The sequence below is a fragment of the Mytilus trossulus genome, chromosome 7, assembly GCF_036588685.1.
Source record: "Mytilus trossulus isolate FHL-02 chromosome 7, PNRI_Mtr1.1.1.hap1, whole genome shotgun sequence".
Taxonomy (NCBI): Eukaryota; Metazoa; Mollusca; class Bivalvia; order Mytilida; family Mytilidae; genus Mytilus; species Mytilus trossulus.
In genome coordinates, this window is record NC_086379.1 from 59,027,190 (window position 1) to 59,044,896 (window position 17,707).

The 17,707-nt window shown below is 31.6% G+C and overlaps 1 protein-coding gene across 1 annotated transcript; it reads left to right on the top strand.

Moving 5' to 3' along the window:
- The first annotated feature begins 12,117 nt into the window (after positions 1-12,117).
- On the top strand, positions 12,118-15,286 carry LOC134727178 (collagen alpha-1(XIV) chain-like). Its single transcript, XM_063591557.1, has 3 exons — positions 12,118-12,502; positions 14,200-14,499; positions 14,937-15,286. The coding sequence occupies exons 1-3, from the start codon at positions 12,154-12,156 to the stop codon at positions 15,131-15,133; spliced, it is 846 nt and encodes a 281-aa protein (XP_063447627.1). The 5' UTR covers positions 12,118-12,153; the 3' UTR covers positions 15,134-15,286.
- The last annotated feature ends 2,421 nt before the right edge of the window (positions 15,287-17,707 follow it).

Sequence of the window (17,707 nt, forward strand, 5' to 3'; positions counted from 1 at the left end):
ATTGCCATTTCACGATGAACGAACAATTGAAAATTTCCTGCATGTTGATCTTTTGACCGATTTCACGGTGAATAACGAACCCTTTGTAAGGCTGCATGTGAAATAAACACGTTGCATAAAAATAACCCTTTACCACCCTAATATTTGATTTTTGGACAATTTGCCGGAGGTAGTATTCCAGAAAACTAAATTAAATTTAAACATTGCAAGAATAAACATCTAGTAGTCTTCTACCTGCGCACGAAAGGTTAGCCACGGAATATGAAGCATAATCCAAAGGATCGACACTAACATTGATAGCCTCCGGGAATGCTGCAAACATCATTGCAACATAGACCCTCGTCTTAAATTATAATAATAGCTGTTAGTCGATATACAAACACCAAAAGTATAACCATAAATTCAATGATCTAAACAAATTCAAATTATTCAAGCCCTTACGTGTTATTAGGTTTAAGTCTCGGAATATAATATATCCTCTTTAAATTGTATTAATTTTAGCCTATTCCTTGATTCTCTTGTTTGTTACAAGCCAAATAACTTAACAATATAACCAATTTCCTTCCCGCTACATATATCTAGTAACTTTTTCCAAAACGTCCTTTCGCCCTTTTCAATACAATATTTGTCAATAAACAATGCAAAATCTGTATGTACCATTGCAAAATTTTTTTTTTAACTTTTGATTTTTTTATTTCCAACAATTACAACATATACATGATATACATACAATATAATACATATAAGATAAATACAATGTCATTTTTATAAATAAATCTTAATTGGAAATATTTTACATTTTCTATAGAAAAGATAAAGAAATAAAAAAATAAAAAAATAAAATAAAATAAAGAAATAAAGAAATAAAGAAGGAACCATTGCAAAAATTGCATCTGAAACATACAAAGCGATTAAAACATACAGAAGAGGGGCAAAAGATACTAGTGGGAGAGTCAAACTTACAATATAGACACAATAAAAAAAAACTAAGGACTAAGCAACACGAACCCCACCAAAAACTGGGGGTGATTTCAGGTGCTCCGTAGGGGTAAGCATATCTTTGTCGATATTTGGCAACCGTCGTATTGTTCATGCTATTACAAACCCGGTGAAAAGTCAACTTCGTTAGGTTATATTCGTGAATAAGGAACTGGACTATTGTTACGACATAAGAAACATATCTGATATCATCTGTGAGACGGATATTCCATAACGGTAAACCAACTCGTGATGGCTTTCGAAGGGATGTTATTAACGTCACCATTTGGAACTCTTGGTTTAATAGATTCCTTGTGAGCAGCAACCGTCTATCAAGGAAATCGTGATAGAAAACTTTTGGAAAGGTCCGAAATTGACCGTTTTCTTTTTCAATTAATTTACTATCACTGAAGACTGAGAACTACTTGAAATAAAAAAATATATATCGCTAACTTTCTTTTTTGAATAACATATTGTAGTCCATTTTAAGCCGATAATTTTTTCTCCATATAGAGTACCTTTCAATACAAACAAACCTCTAATAGTTTTTGCGACATTGTGACGCAAAATTATATAGTACATCACATTGACTTGCCTCAGGGTGTTTCAAATATTTATTTTTTTAATTGTTAATCGTATGGTGTAACTTATAAAACAAAACTGACTTTCGTTTTGCCTCTAATCAAACTTAATTCTTTCGAGATCAAAGACTACACAGTACACGTGAGATTCGATCTACGTGCATTTGTCATTTATGAAAAATATGCTTTCAATATCATTGCACTCCACGTTCAGATATAAAGATGAAATCCCTTAACTAAAACAAATCGGGAACTGATGAACGCATCTATCTTATAAGACTTGAAATAAAGAATATACCATTTAACACATTTACGTCTGCGTTAAGATGCAATCAAGGGTTGTTTTAGAGAAACATTTGTTACAAAGATAACAATTGATAATTTTCAATTACTATAACGACAATATTTTTCAAAGGTACCAGATTTATATTTTATTACCGTTTTTCTTCCGCAATTGTGACTTGTTAACGGATTTGAACTAGCAAGAGCAACGCAACATCTATTAACCTCGGTTTTTCTACAGTTTATGTTTTCGTCCTGTTTGTTTTGTCATTATCATTTTGTCTTCGACTTATTGATGTTATTAGTTTGAATATATTTTGGTAATTTCCGCCTCTCTTTCAGTCTTGACGAATTATGTTCGTGATATTAAAGAACAATGTTACTCTTGTATGAATGATTCTTTAATTTATGATAAGCTTAAGAAATTTATCCTGTTGAACTTACTTTAAATAAAGCTAATACTAGCAATGACCACTGCCATTTCCTCGATCTTGATATCTATATCACTAAAGGAAAGCTTAATACTAAAATTTATGATAAAAGAGCTGATTTTTCATTTCCTATCGTTAATTATCCGTTTTTAGATGGTGACGTTCCATTGTCACCATCTTACGGTGTTTATATACCTCAACTTGTACGATTCGTTCGTGTATGTAACAATGTTTTAGATTTAAACGAGAGATATTTATGTATTACTGAAGAATTATTACACCAGGGTTTTCGATATCACAAACTAATTCAAACATTTACTAAATTTGATCATCGGTATGAGGACATCATTCGTAAATATAGCTCAACATGCAAACTTCTTATACGTTCAGGTATTACACATCCATTTTTATGGAAATATTCTTTATAAAGCACAAAGGTGTCAGTATTCATCTCAGAAACTTACAAAACCTTTGAATTGACTTATTAAGAAGGGATATAATTACGATACTGTTGTTAAGTCATTAAAGATTGCATATTTTTGCGTTAATATTGAGTCACTGATAAGGTCTTTGCATCGGAACTAAACACATTTATTCTAAAAACAGTTGTTGGCATGACACGGGTTATGTTCTTCTCATATATGATATGATGGTATGATACTAAACCCCTAACGGGAAGGATTGTGCCTGATATTCATATGATGAAATCATAATCTTTCAGTCAGTTTAATTGAAGTCTGGAGCTGGCATGTCAGTTAACTGCTAGTAGTCTGTTGTTATTTATGTATTATTGTCATTTTGTTTATTTTCTTTGGTTACATCTTCTGACATCAGACTCGGACTTCTCTTGAACTGAATTTTAATGTGCGTATTGTTATGCGTTTACTTTTCTACATTGGTTAGAGGTATAGAGGAGGGTTGAGATCTCACAAACATGTTTAACCCCGCCGCATTTTTGCGCCTGTCCCAAGTCCTCTGGCCTTTGTTAGTCTTGTATTATTTTAATTTTAGTTTATTGTGTACAATTTGGAAATTAGTATGGCGTTCATTATCACTGAACTAGTATATATTTGTTTAGGGGCCAGCTGAAGGACGCCTCCGGATGCGGGAATTTATCGCTACATTGAAAACCTGTTGGTGACCTTCTGCTGTTGTTTTCTTATTTGGTCGGGTTGTTGTCTCTTTGACACATTCCCCATTTCCATGCTCAATTTTATGTTATTCATGTCATTTTAGCTAATGCATATATTTATACTATAAGAAATCATTTTATGTAATATAAAACTATTATTAAATTTAATTTTTATTCTAAACACTGCAAAATATGTTGCAAAATTCAATACGAAAACGTTTAAAAACCAATTATAGGCCCATTGAGACAGGTTACATAATTATTAACTATATCATATAATGATTGCAAATATGCATTTATGAATTATGAGTAATAACAAGTTATGATAATGCTTATGCTAATTGATTCAATGAACGTTGAAAATTTTTTGTTTGTTTCATTAAAACATAAAACTTAATATTAATGCAGCCTAGAAGTCAAAAATCTATTTGTTTTGTGTGTGGATATGTTTTTTTGTTGATTTTTATTAATATTTGTGCAATCAAAGCATTATAATCACATCGAGTGATAATACTTGTGTATGCGTGTATTTGTTCTTATCTTTTATGTTTTGTTTTATCTTTTATTGAAAGTGTACTGTACTTTGTGTAGTCGACGATGTTCAAATCTCGTTAATCAATCAAAAAAGGGACAAATAAAGGCAACAGACAGACACTGTTGTAACCGAAATGTTGAAATCATCCCTTCGGACATCGTCATGATTAACATACTATATAGTAAAAAATCATTTCTGTAGATCACCGAAGGGGGAAGTGGTCTAGAACACAGTATTATTTCATTTAGGGGGTTAACTATACACGCAAATTTTTATTGGTCTTCACTTCAAGGTTAATCGAGCAAATTTTATTAAATAAGGCTTTTTACAGTTTTTTTTTATTTTACTACGGGCTCATAAGGATTTTAAATCTGATTTTATTGCTGTGTCCACAATAGACACAGCAATATTATTCTACGTATTTCACCTGTATCGGTTTGGACAATTCCATGGATTATTCCATACACACACCATTATGCTTAAGGGGTTTTCATGTCATGTCAAGATGATATAGGCTATTTACCGTTGTTTGCCACCAAAAAAAATCTGGTAAAGTCACTTTTCTGTAAAACCAACATAAATATAGTTAACATATTTATATATTTAATCTAAGTGTGTTCATTGACCCGAATGTTTTAATGACAACACACACCTAAAATTCGTTTTGTTTCCTTGATTGTGACATTATGAACGGAACGTTTCATCAAAATGGTATTTTTTTGGAATAACAAGACGTCTGCCACTTGTTATGCAGGGTCTGCTGCGTATTGCATCGAGCACATGGAACCAATTAGTTATGCTGTTGTCCTGTCTTTGATTTTCTGTCTGGAAAATTTATCAATTTCATCAGTTTTTGAACCATGTTCATGTCCTTCTACCACTGAAAATTCGGTATTGTTTGGACAGTTTAGCTTGTTGTAAATAGCGAAAATTTCAGTTTGTTTTTAAAGCGTTCTTTGGAACTGCTAAAGAATAATGTGGTACATGAATTGAACTGTCCGCATCCGAAATGAAAACAAAAACACAATTTTCTACAAAGGCAAGATCTGAAATGTTTTCTAACAGTACCTTTATGAATTTTACATGGCATTCTGATTGTTCTGTCACTTCATTATTGATGAAATCGGTAAAGTGAATTGTCAAAGTCTGGGTACATTTTCCGATCAGTAGTTAACGGTTTGTTGATTGTTTTGTTGTTCAAAGTTAATATGATGTTTGATGTAATTTTAACAATCGATTGTCATTTAATTTGACACTTCGAATTTTGCCATCAAAAACTGACTGCCATAAAATAGCACAATAGTGCTGGAAGTGGCCTTAATTAAACACGTATCAATTAATCAATTTGATTTTTTGTCGATCGTACCTGTTGAAGATAATTTCATAAACACGTAAAACATTGAAATCGGTATTTTATGTTTGACAACAGTTTGATTTAATATATCTGTATTACCGTAATGTTTAAAACACAAGTCTGGAAACACTGACAGAGTAGAGTCCCAGGACACTTTTGGAAGGGATTACGTGTACAATGAAATGCTTTTCAAGTAATAATAACAATTATTTATAAACATAAAGTAGGTCACTTGTTCACACATGCAGGCACTTGACTTCGGATTGTTTCCCCATAAACCTGAAAATAAGATATATAAGATTATTTTTCTGTGCTTTTACCTCTATTATTTATACAACAATAATGATAATAAAATGAACGGTACTAATTTTCTTGCACCAGATGCGCATTTCGACAATAAATGTCTCTTCAGTGATGCTTGTGGCCAAAATATTTGAAATCCAAAGCTTATAAAGAAGATGAAGAGCTATAATCCAAAAGGTCCAAAAAGTATAGTCAAATCCGTGAAAGGAATCAAAGCTTTGCATGAGGGAGATACATTCCTTAATTTATAATAATTTTTAATATTTTGTAACAGCAAATTTTAATAACACAAAAAATCCGTATGTTCATGCCAGTACCGAAGTACTTGCTACTGGGCTGGTGATACCCTCGGGGACTAATAGTCCACCAGCAGAGGCATAGACCCAGTGGTAGTAATAAAATGAACGGTACTAATTTTCTTGCACCAGATGCGCATTTCGACAATACATGTCTCTTCAGTGATGCTCGTGGCCAAAACATTTGAAATCCAAAGCTTATAAAGAAGATGAAGAGCTATAATCCAAAAGGTCCAAAAAGTATAGTCAAATCCGTGAAAGGAATCAGAGCTTTGCATGAGGGAAATACATTCCTTAATTTATAATAATTGATAATATTTTGTAACAGCAAATTTTAATAACACAAAAAATCCGTATTTTCATGCCAGTACCGAAGTACTGGCTACTGGGCTGGTGATACCCTCGGGGACTAATAGTCCACCAGCAGAGGCATCGACCTAGTGGTAGTAATAAAATAAACGGTACTAATTTTCTTGCACCAGATGAGCATTTCGACAATACATGTCTCTTCAGTGATGCTCATGGATAAAGGATTTGCTACCTGTTAAAATATCACACTTGTCTAAACATACTAAAGTACTAAGTCATATATTTTGACCATCACAGAGAAGACATTGATTTTCAGAACGTGCATCTTGTGCAGTAAAATGGTGCGTTAATATCATTGCAGATCAAAACATTCCAGCCTCTCTTATAACAAGAAAATTGTGTATAAAAGAGGGGCGAAAGATACCAGAGGGACATTCAAAGTCATAGATCGAAAACAAACTGGCAACGCCATGTCTAAAAATAAAAATGACAAACTGACAAATAATAGTACACATGACACAACATAGAAATGTCTCGAGAAAACTTATTTGGGTATTTAATTAACGTACAACGTCAAAGAGTATTGATTATGAGTTCAGATATATGTAGATAGCATCTTTGAAGATATGAAATGATAATGAGAATCATAATGGACCTTTATACCGTTATTTTAGAGGGGGAATATGTTGACTTTAGTACAAAAAGACTTCAAGGTAATCATAAAGATGTGAACATAAAATGGTTTGATAACATAATTTTCTAATCATGTTTCTTATTATATCGTCTTTAGTTTATTGTAGTATGAACTAAAGATTCTTACAAATATATTTAATTTAGAAACAACAGCTGTTTCAAATCATATTTTATGGGTTTTGATCAAATTATGTATTAATTTCTCATTTAATTCAATATATAAAACATTTCAGTTTAAACTAGGGAAATAATATCTAACAATATATATGTTCCTAGTTTGAATATAAAAGATATAAAACAACAATTCAAATTGCCCCCAAAAAATCGACAATTTTATTATATCGCTTTATAAGACCTAGTTACCAGACTGTTCAATTTTTTATTTTATGAATGTGAAATTGTCAGATGTCGCATGTTCTGTGGTTCTTTTAAATAGTGTATCTCTACTCGTAGTTCAGTGGCTTTCTTAAATTGCTAAATAAAAAAGGCGAAAGAAACCAAAGGTCTATTGAAACTCATTATTTAAAAGATAAACCGACAACGCTTTGGCCAAAAAATGGACTGGAATGGACAATAACTGTCATACTGTGGATTCATTTATTTTCGTGGGTACCAATTTTCGTGGTTTGGAGAAAACTTACATATTGGTGGATATTTAATTTCGTGGTTTTGGCAAAGTGTACACTAATTCCTTTAGAAAATTTGTAATTCGTTGAACATTTGAATTCGTGGTTCTCCTGTACCCACGAAATCCACGAAAATTGGTATCCAACGAATATTAATGAATCCACAGTATTCCTGACTTGGTAGAGGCATTTTCTTCAGTGGCAAATGGTGGATTAAACCTGGTTTTATTGCTCATTGAATTCCATTATATTGACATCGATGTGTGAACAAAACAAACAGACATAATGGGTAAACATGTCAAAAATAAGGGTACAGCAGTCAACATTGTGATTATATCTTGATCACTGTTAAAACAATCGTTGGAACAATAACATAATGGCGGGATGTTAAGTACAGATCAACGTCATATGTATCAAAGAAACACAAAAACGACATATAGATATATAGAAAAAAGCATATTAGCAAAAAAAGAAATGTAGCAATAGCAATCCAAAAATTATCCTAGAACAATGATACAATAATTATTATGGGATGTATAAATACAGTCATGTCATATGTGAAAAAGATACACAAAAAGGGAAAAATCACCAAGAACAATACTTAAAGTAAAGCAACACGAAACCCTTTATGAAGCTAGGGTGCCTCGAAAGGGTATGCAGATCCGGCTTCTGCGAGTTTTCTCATGATACTTTTTGTCTTTGTGGTCATATTGTTATATGTTATTCGCGTACTTTGTATCTATCTAATGAGTCAACACTTTTTTAAACGATTTTTATAATTTGTTCGTTACCGGTATATTGTGTTGTTACAGTCACTTCTTCAAATGTTAATTAAGAGAGGGTGGCGTCGGAAAACATGAGTAGCCCCGCCGCATTATATTTATGACTGTCCCATATCAGGATCCTGCAATTCAGTGATTGTTTTTTGTTGTATTATATCAATTGTTTATCATTGTGTTTTACATATATCGGACAGATTGTTTTCTCGTTTGAATAGTTTTACATTTGTTGTTTTAGAGGCCTTTTATAACATTTTATTTTATAGCTAATTAACCCCACCACATTATGTATGTGTCTGTCGCAAGTCAGGAGCCTATAACTTAGTGGTTGTCGGTTTTCCGACGTAGTCGGTATAGTTTCGGTTTGTGCAATTTGAACTTAAGGACGCTTCACTATGGCAACAGACTACGCATGCTCGAAAATCATTTCTGTGATTGGACAAAATGCTGTCATGTTGGGTGATTTGGTTGTGTTTGAAAAAACGTCTCGAAAATTATATCGTGATCGAAAGCAAGTGAAAACTATAAATATTTGAACTAGATCTTACAAAGATTTATATTTCTATTAAAATAATTGCTTCTCCAATAGCTCTTTGCATCCATGACAGCTGTTTATTCGGGACAATTATATAATTTTTAATGGTAACTTTGTTGTACGAACATATGACTTTTAGAACGCACCTTCGCATGTGAGATTTCCACGGGGTTTTGGTGAATGTAAACAGAAAAATACTTCTTATACTACCAATAGTTTCTAGCTTTGTTACCCATGGTTGCATACAAGCTATGGAGAACATATGCAGTACCAAGAAGCATATACGGACTTGAGGTGATGAACTTACTTGGAAAAGAAAAGGATATGCTTGAACTGGCAGAGAGAAAAATCCTCCGACAAATTCAAGGACTTCCAAATAATACAGCAAATATGGCTGTATATACCCTGGTAGGAGCAGAACCTATTGCCATCACATTAGACAAAAATATACTTACCTTCTTCATGAATATTGTTCGAAATCCAGGAACCATAGAATGTGAAATTCTGCGCCGACAAATAGTATTCTCAGACCAAAGAGGAAAAGACTTTATCAACAGAGTAGAAAAAACTCTATCAAAATACAATTTGAAATCCAGTAGCTACTACATAGAAAATCCACTGAATAAAATGGAATGGAAAAGACTAGTAGGAATAAAGATCAAGGAATACTGGAAAAATGAATGTCATAATGAAAAAATGGAAAAAACATCACTTAAATACATAGAGATACAGAACAATCCATTAAATGAAGCTCACAATATATGGAAAAGTGTAGAAAACAATAGTAAAGATGTAAAGGCAGGAGAAATAAAAGCAAGAATAAGTACTCAAACGTACATATTCCAAGCCAAAAGAGCTAAGTTCGATCCAAAAGTTAACCCTATGTGTACAATTTGCGAACAGGAAAATGAAGATCTAGAACATTTTATTCTACACTGCAAAGAACTAGAGCAAATAAGATCTAAATACTGCTCAAAAATCGAACCGACAATGGATGAAATTGATACGTCAACATACAAGAAGATCAAACAACAAGGGAATTTACTGCAGCTCATAATAGACTGTACTAGCAAGGACATAAACTGTTACCCAACTGTGTATGAAAACATTGAAACTCTTGCTAGAAATATGTGTTATGAGATGCACTTGCTGCGCACAAAAAGGATAAAAAACCTGATCACAAGTACAGTATAAGTAAACTTCTTAAAATTGTTACTTACAAATAGTATACCATCCAACTACTTATCGGCTTATAAGTTTTTAAAAATAAATCCTCACTTTAAAATTGTAAGATATCAGTTATAATTTAAAAAGAGTAATGACAAGATCTCCATATAGAAATTAAACTGTAAAGAAAATTTTTGTATATATTATACCTTAAATTTTGTCCAAACCCCAACCACTTTACATAAGTCTTACAGGAAATTTTTCATTATTATTCCTGATATATGTATAGCACTCTCAGCTATGATTATAAGTAATTTTAAACTTTTGACCATTTTAGTTCTTGTAAATACATGTATATGCAGTTGTTGTTTTTTAACACTTTCCTACACCCTAGCACATATAAATTATTATATATTTTTTAAAAACTTTATGATGACAATCCTATGAATTAATTATGATATCTATTATCTAGTGATCATTATAACCAAATTCAGTCATCTGTATATAATTTAATTAATTGTTTCCCTATGTTTTAAGGTGTAAATAGTTGCTCAAACTATACCCTTTGGGTAGTGCTCCACATTTAATGGAGGAATATACAAGAAACTGAACTGAACTGAACTGTTAACCATGAATTAAGTTTAATGAAAACAGTAGTAAATGTATATTTGTTTCTTTTTATTTACACTAGAATTTTTGATAAATAAAGTGTTTAGGTGTCATCACAATATTCTTATATATTATTGCCTTAATATAACCAGACTTAGTAAAGAATTTCTTGTAGTTACATTTGCATAGAGATTTTATTAAAGAGGTCCTGCATCATTAAGTCATTGTGCTTCTGAAGGTTATCGAAATGATAGTTTTTAACCTATACTCAAATTTAAATACGTCGGATATCTTTTTTAAAGATAATTCTTGTTTGTTGTATACTTTTTAATAGTATCATACTTGTTTTTCATTTAATATTTCGAACTTAAATCAGGCTGTTACTTTTCTCTTTTGAATTGTTTTACACTTGTCATTTCTGGTCCTTTTCATAGCTGTCTCATTTACAATCGTCTTCTTTTTATAAATTGCAAATCATGAAGGCGTCCGTAAAAAAATCACCAGAACATCAATACGTAGTTTATCACCGGTCACTTCTTGAAATCGCTACATAAAGTTTGAAAGGTAATGATAGAAAAAATAAATCTGGTTTTATTTTCAAAACACGTTAAGCAATTGTCAATCAACTAATCCCAATGGTTCAAACTTGTACTTTAGCAAATATACGTACTACATATATAATAAACATCTGGTGCATCAGTACGTACGTCTTAAAAAATTGTGTGATAAAATGGCAATAAATACAACAAAATCTAAAAGCTGCTACACTATGCAAATATGTTAATGATGTTGTCAATATATTCATTGAACTTTGTATTTGTCTTGAAATCCATAAGCATCTTTAAGAAAAATTTGTGTTTTTCTTTAATCATAATTAGTGCTCGATAAAAAAAATTACAGCCATATTCAGACCGATGAAATCTGTTTATGATAAGATCAGCATTCAAGATAAACATAATTAAATATTTACTTAGTATATAAAAAGAATTTTCGTAATTTAAGAACACTTAGTGCGACAAACAGTTTTGGTAAGTAATGCTTTATCCAACTTAAAGGCTCATTCTCAGTAAAATAAATGGTATTAGATGAACCCTTTGCTATTTCTTTTGGTTCAATTTATATCACTAATAAACTTGAATTATTTTCAATATTTAAAAAAAAATCTATTTGATGTATTTTCAAACTGGTTGATGACAAATAAGCAGGGTTTGCGCTTGCAAACACTTGAACATGTAATAACGTAGGTTTTATTATGAAAAAAAAGCCTTTTGCTTTTGGTTTGTTGAGTGTACGTTGGATTTTTTTTCTTATGATTTAATCATCTATTTTCTTTTACTTTTTTATGGAAATATTGAAAATATTAAAAAAAACATTTTTGAATTAACCTTAGAGTTTGGACAGGTTTGTTAATACTTTTTTAATTCCAATTTACGATTGATAATGAAAAATGCACAATCATGCATTGTAAATAAAAATTAGCTTGAAAGAAATGTGTTGTTCAGAAAATACAAAGCTTCAAATCTCATGTTTAGACAAGACGAAAATGAAAGCCTGGTGGATACTTCTTTTGTTTGCCATCACAATAGAATTGAATAACAAACTTTGTCATGCCAAAGGTGATTTGAGTGAAAACAGTAACGAAAGCAAAGGTGATCGGAGTAAAAATAGTGGAGAAAGCAAAGAGGATACGAAAGAAAACAGCGGTGAGAGCAAAGGTGGTCGGAGTGGAAAAAGTGCCGAAAGCAAAGGTAATGGGAGTGGTAAAAGTGGCGAAAGCAAAGGTGATCGGAGTAAAAACAGTGGCGAAAGCAAAGGTGGTCAGAGTAAAATCAGTGGCGAAAGCAAAGGTGATATAAGTAAAAACAGTGGAGAAAGCAAAGAAGGGAGCGGAGGTAAGATCAAATTAGTAAGAATTAAGGAGAGGTAAAACCAAAATATATATCTTTCTAAAACTAAATACAGGTTTTTCTGAAGCAAATTAATTGTAGCATGCATAGAAAAGAGGGACGAAAGATACCAAAGGGACAGTCAAACTCATAAATCTAAAACAAACTGACAACGCCATGGCCAAAAATGAAAAAGACAAACAGAAATTCATAGAATTCAGTTTTCAATATTTCTTTAATATGAAATAAAGGACACTGATAAACATGATTATCTATTCATATACAAACTGTTAAACATTTAGAACAAACTTTATACACGTATGAAGTAAATATGGTTATTTTAACAGGTGGCTCGTGGGTACAAAAATTTTAGCAAAAAATTAAACCTTTATTTTTTCATTACAAATTTTATTTATTACACTATTAGTTGTTACTTTATGATATGGTATAAAAAACAACCCAAAAAAAATGATTTGGTTTGGCTCCAGGTGACTTTAAAAATTGAAAAAGCTCCAAATTATCTCCCTTTGGTGCAAAAATGCCATTTTTTTGCCTTAAATTTGAGATATCTTTTTGAACTCATCGGTGACCTATATTTTTTATTATTGTTTTCAAATAAGCTGTACATAAACTAAATAATTGTAAAATTTAAGCGATTTCTTATTTTAGGTTTTTTTTTTATTTTGATATTTCCTCTTTTTCTCCTATTAGTTCAACAGAAAAAAAGGACATTAACAAAAATGTATGCTTCTTCCAGAGGCGGATTTTAGCTTAAATGAACGGTGACCCCATTTGTTTATTTCACTTTTCTTTCAAGTATATGATACAGTTTATTTATGAAAAAATATAGCGAAATCCTATATTAGAAAAAAAAAATCATTTATATCCAGGAGCCCCCTTAAGATTGAAAAAAAGGCATTTTGATATTCATTTGGTAAAAATAAATACTATTAACTGGCATATATATTGAAAAATCGGATATTTATGATAATGAAGGTGTAACACCGTGCAATAATTCGAGCCCGACCAGAAAGCACATACGAGAAGGTAGTACATATTTAACACAAAATAATTCCTACTTTAGGTGTAACTTTCAAATATGAAGTATTTTGGTAATCTTGGAATCATATGAAAGCTGAAGGACTGATGATCATTGACGAACACTTCTTGACTTATGGTGTTGAATATTAAAAAAAACAAATGAATGTTATTTACAAAAGAGGGTCCATTCTGTCTGTTTGTCAGATCTGAGTTTGGCACATCTGAAATTCCGGGAACCAGTTCTGTCCTGTATGCCATGATTTTTTTCCAGTAGAAAACACCATAAAACTTTGCTTTGACATGCAATGTCACTTTGTTTGAACTTTGAAAATGAACATAGAATCTGAAAGCAATGGGGCCATGACTTGGTGGAAGGACTACGACCGGAGGCAAAACATAGGGTCCTGTTCTCACGCAGCACATATGATCAGAATAGTTTCAACTTTGAATTATATTTTACTGAACAGTCACACTTTATTGCAATTCTGATATTGGCGACATTGATAGATGCGTATAAATCAAATATTGTCATCGTATTTTGGTCGTAGAAACAATACATTAAAGTAGCAGATTCTATTACCTCGTATTTGATTAATATATAGAAAAACCAGTAAATTAATATCATATAGCTTTATATATAATATTTATTTTTTTGTTAACAGCATGCCAGTATGATCTAATTTTTGTCCTCGATATTTCATCTTCACTTGGACCTAGTGGGTTTGAAAAGACAAAGGACTATGTAATTGAAACAATCAACAAAAATAAAGTGGGTCCTGGGCAAACTCAGATTGGAATAATAACATTTTCGGATGATGCTAAAATGGATATACCACTGAAACAGTACAAGAAAAAAGATAAACTGATAGAAGCCATTAGAAGCATCCAATGGAAGGGTGGTGTAACTAATACTTTCAAAGGTCTAAATGTATTACGACTTGAAGGTTTTACCAAGAAAAATGGTAAGGTTTTGGACTTTATAAAGGATTGATTGTGAAGACAATCTCATTAAACATCGGATTTTAATGAAATTGATGTTTTTATTACGTTTCTTTATAATTTTCTATGTATTGTTTTGCGGATTATTGCTTTATCTTTTTGTCTTTTTCGTTTTACCATGGCATTATCCGTCATTTTTAACGCGGTTTGATTATTCATGTGGAGAAAAAAGTTGGAATTATAAAAGATAATATGTTAATGATAAAATAATTAAATTAAACATGACCTATAAGGGTTTACTTTTATAAATTGTAATTTGGATGGAGAGTTGTCTCATTGGAACTCACACCACATCTTCCTATATCTATGATATACATGTTAGAACGAGAAAGTATTAAATCTGATAAGTGCATTCATGTGCTCACGATTTTGTTTTCTTCTACTTTGTACCAATCTCAAGGATATCGCAAAAAGATGGAAAAAATTGGTATCTTAGTCACAGACGGGAAGTCCACAAATGAACAGAAAACACACTCCGAGGTGGAATTATTGGAATTTGAGGGTATCAAACTGTTTACCAAGGGCATAAGTGATGACATCGACGAAGAAGCACTAAGAACCATTGGTGATGAAGTCCCAGAAATAGACTGCTTATAATTCAACATCTAGTTATGTGACCGGTACATGTTATACATGCGTTTATAATTAAAACATTTTTGAATGGAGTAAAACATACAAGCAGAATCGTTTCAATATTGTCAGCTAAGTGAGTTGAAAAATAAAAGCAAATAAATTCAAATGAAAATTTAATTTCTCGGACAAATCTTGATAACAATTAGGTTCATTCAGTGTAAAACTAATTTTGATCGCACATTAATATCAGACAAAAAATGACACAGAACATACAAATAGCACAAGGCATATTGGAAATTGCTCCCAATAGTTGCGCTGCCATTTATTTTAATCACAATACTCATTTTTTTTCGGAGTGCTCAATGGAACAATGTACAGATACGTCCAGATCAGCTTTGAATGTATCCTGACGAATCTTATGCTTTTTAAATCTAAGAATATAACTTGATTCTGTTATAATAATTAATACTAATTTTGTTTGTTTGGCAGTACGTACTCTTCTATGAGCTGGGTAAGTGCAGTGGCACATGTAGCGTGTTTCTGCTTCTGGAATAGATTACCATTGATGTATTTGGTAAAACCTTCTGGACCTTTGTGCCCTAAATGCTTAAGTATTCTGTTTTGCCTTTTGTTTTGTTTTATGTCTCATTTATGAGCATTATGTTTTCTGGTCCGTTTGTCCCCCTGCAGGTTAATGTTTTGGTCGAGGTAGTTTTTGATGAAGTTGAAGTCCAATCAACTTGAAACTTAGTAAACATGCATGTTGCTAATGATATGATCTTTCTAATTTTAATGCCATATTAGAAATGTTATCCCATTTTCACGGTCTACTGAACATAGAATATGATAGTGTGAAGTTCAGGTTAAAGTTTTTGGTCAAGGTAGTTCGTGATGAAGTTGAAGTCCAATCAACTTAAAACTAAGTAAATATATTCCCTATGATATGATCTTTTAATTTTAATCCATTTTCACGGTCCATTGATCATGGAAAATGATGGTGCGGATGGGACATCCCTGTACTTTGGACACATTCTTGTTTATTCAAGCGTCACTGGTGAGTCTTTTGGACAAATGCACGCGTCTGCCGTACTGTACAAAATGTTGGGCCTGGTACAATGTATATGTTGTGTACAAGTTATCATTTTGTACAAAAATATTGTACAAATTATAATTTGTATTTTGACTTTGTACAAATTGTAATTTGTACAAAAAGTGCTTGTACAAAAATGGACAAAAATTCACTTATAACTTGTACAATAATTTTAATATGGATTTTGGTGAAAAAAAGAATTGTTATTAAATGACCACACAGTAAACCTAAGTTACAAAATTCGAAAGTAGTTCTTTATCATTCGGTTGAACAGGTGATCTACTGATTTATGGAATCAGGTATTGCAAACCACCTTTTGACTCTCAAATCGATGACGACCTGTTCTACAGGCATTTTAACTGCTTCACATAGCGAACGTTGAAGCTCATGAACTGTTTCTGTGAATAAACATAAGTATTTCACTGATTCAGTTAGACGTTTAGATGAATAAATATCACAGAAAGAAAGCGAGATTAAAAACCCCATTTGGTTAGGAATATGACTATGCTAAAATCTGGAATATGTCAGTTGTTTTTCTGCCATTTTTTATCTGTTTTGTTTTAACAAGGATCTTCGTCTCATAAATATCTATGACTGTGCATAAAACTTAACAGAAATCAGTTGAGACAATCTAAACTTGAAAAAAACAACTTAAAACGTATGCAGAACAGACAGACAGACATTTATTTTATGAAGAAAATAGTTGGTGTTGTATTATAAAATCATCATATCCAATGGCATTGAACCATCAATCTTTTCACAAACAAAAGTGAAGCGGAATAAGTCATGTAAATCCAATCTTTTGATGTACCAATTACAAATATAAATTATCACTTGCTTAAAGAAGGACTTGATTGATTTCATGGACTTTTTGAAATAATGAATAAGTGGCAAAATATCTTTTGAGATCCTTTTCCTTATCATCAAAAAGCTGTACACGATCTTTCACGATACAAAATATAAAAATTTACAACTATAATCGTTTTTGCAAATTTTATGAATAAAAAAAATCCTCAAAATAACGAGAAGAACAAATCAAGCAATAATATTGAATGATATTTTTTTTAAGAAAAAAGAAGTTTATGTATTAAAAATTTGAAAAAAATCCTATTTGTTTACTTTTCTCTCTCTCAAAATTTCGAAGATCAATCTGCCTTTTGTAGTTGTGTACAAACAGTGTATTTTGTTAATACGGTTTAGTGTGTGGTCAGTTAATTACAATTCTATCGAGGGAATCAATCCATGTTTCACTAAAATTCATATTTAAAACTGTTGTACAAGTTATAAGTGAATTTTGATCAAATTTTGTACAAATTGTAATTTGTACAGAGATAGATATAGGAAGATGTGGTGTGAGTGCCAATGAGACAACTCTCCATCCAAATAACAATTTAAAAATTAAACCATTATAGGTTAAAGTACGGCCTTCAACACGGAGCATTGGCTCACACCGAACAACAAGCTGTAAAGGGCCCCAAAATTACTAGTGTAAAACCATTCAAACGGGA

Bases quoted from the DNA above. Each gene is read 5' to 3' on its own strand.
- LOC134727178 (XM_063591557.1), top strand. From the start codon at position 12,154: ATGAAAGCCTGGTGGATACTTCTTTTGTTTGCCATCACAATAGAATTG. The intron at 12,503-14,199 runs GTAAGATCAAAT...TTTTGTTAACAG, and splicing joins AAGCAAAGAAGGGAGCGGAG to CATGCCAGTATGATCTAATT. The intron at 14,500-14,936 runs GTAAGGTTTTGG...ACCAATCTCAAG, and splicing joins AGGTTTTACCAAGAAAAATG to GATATCGCAAAAAGATGGAA.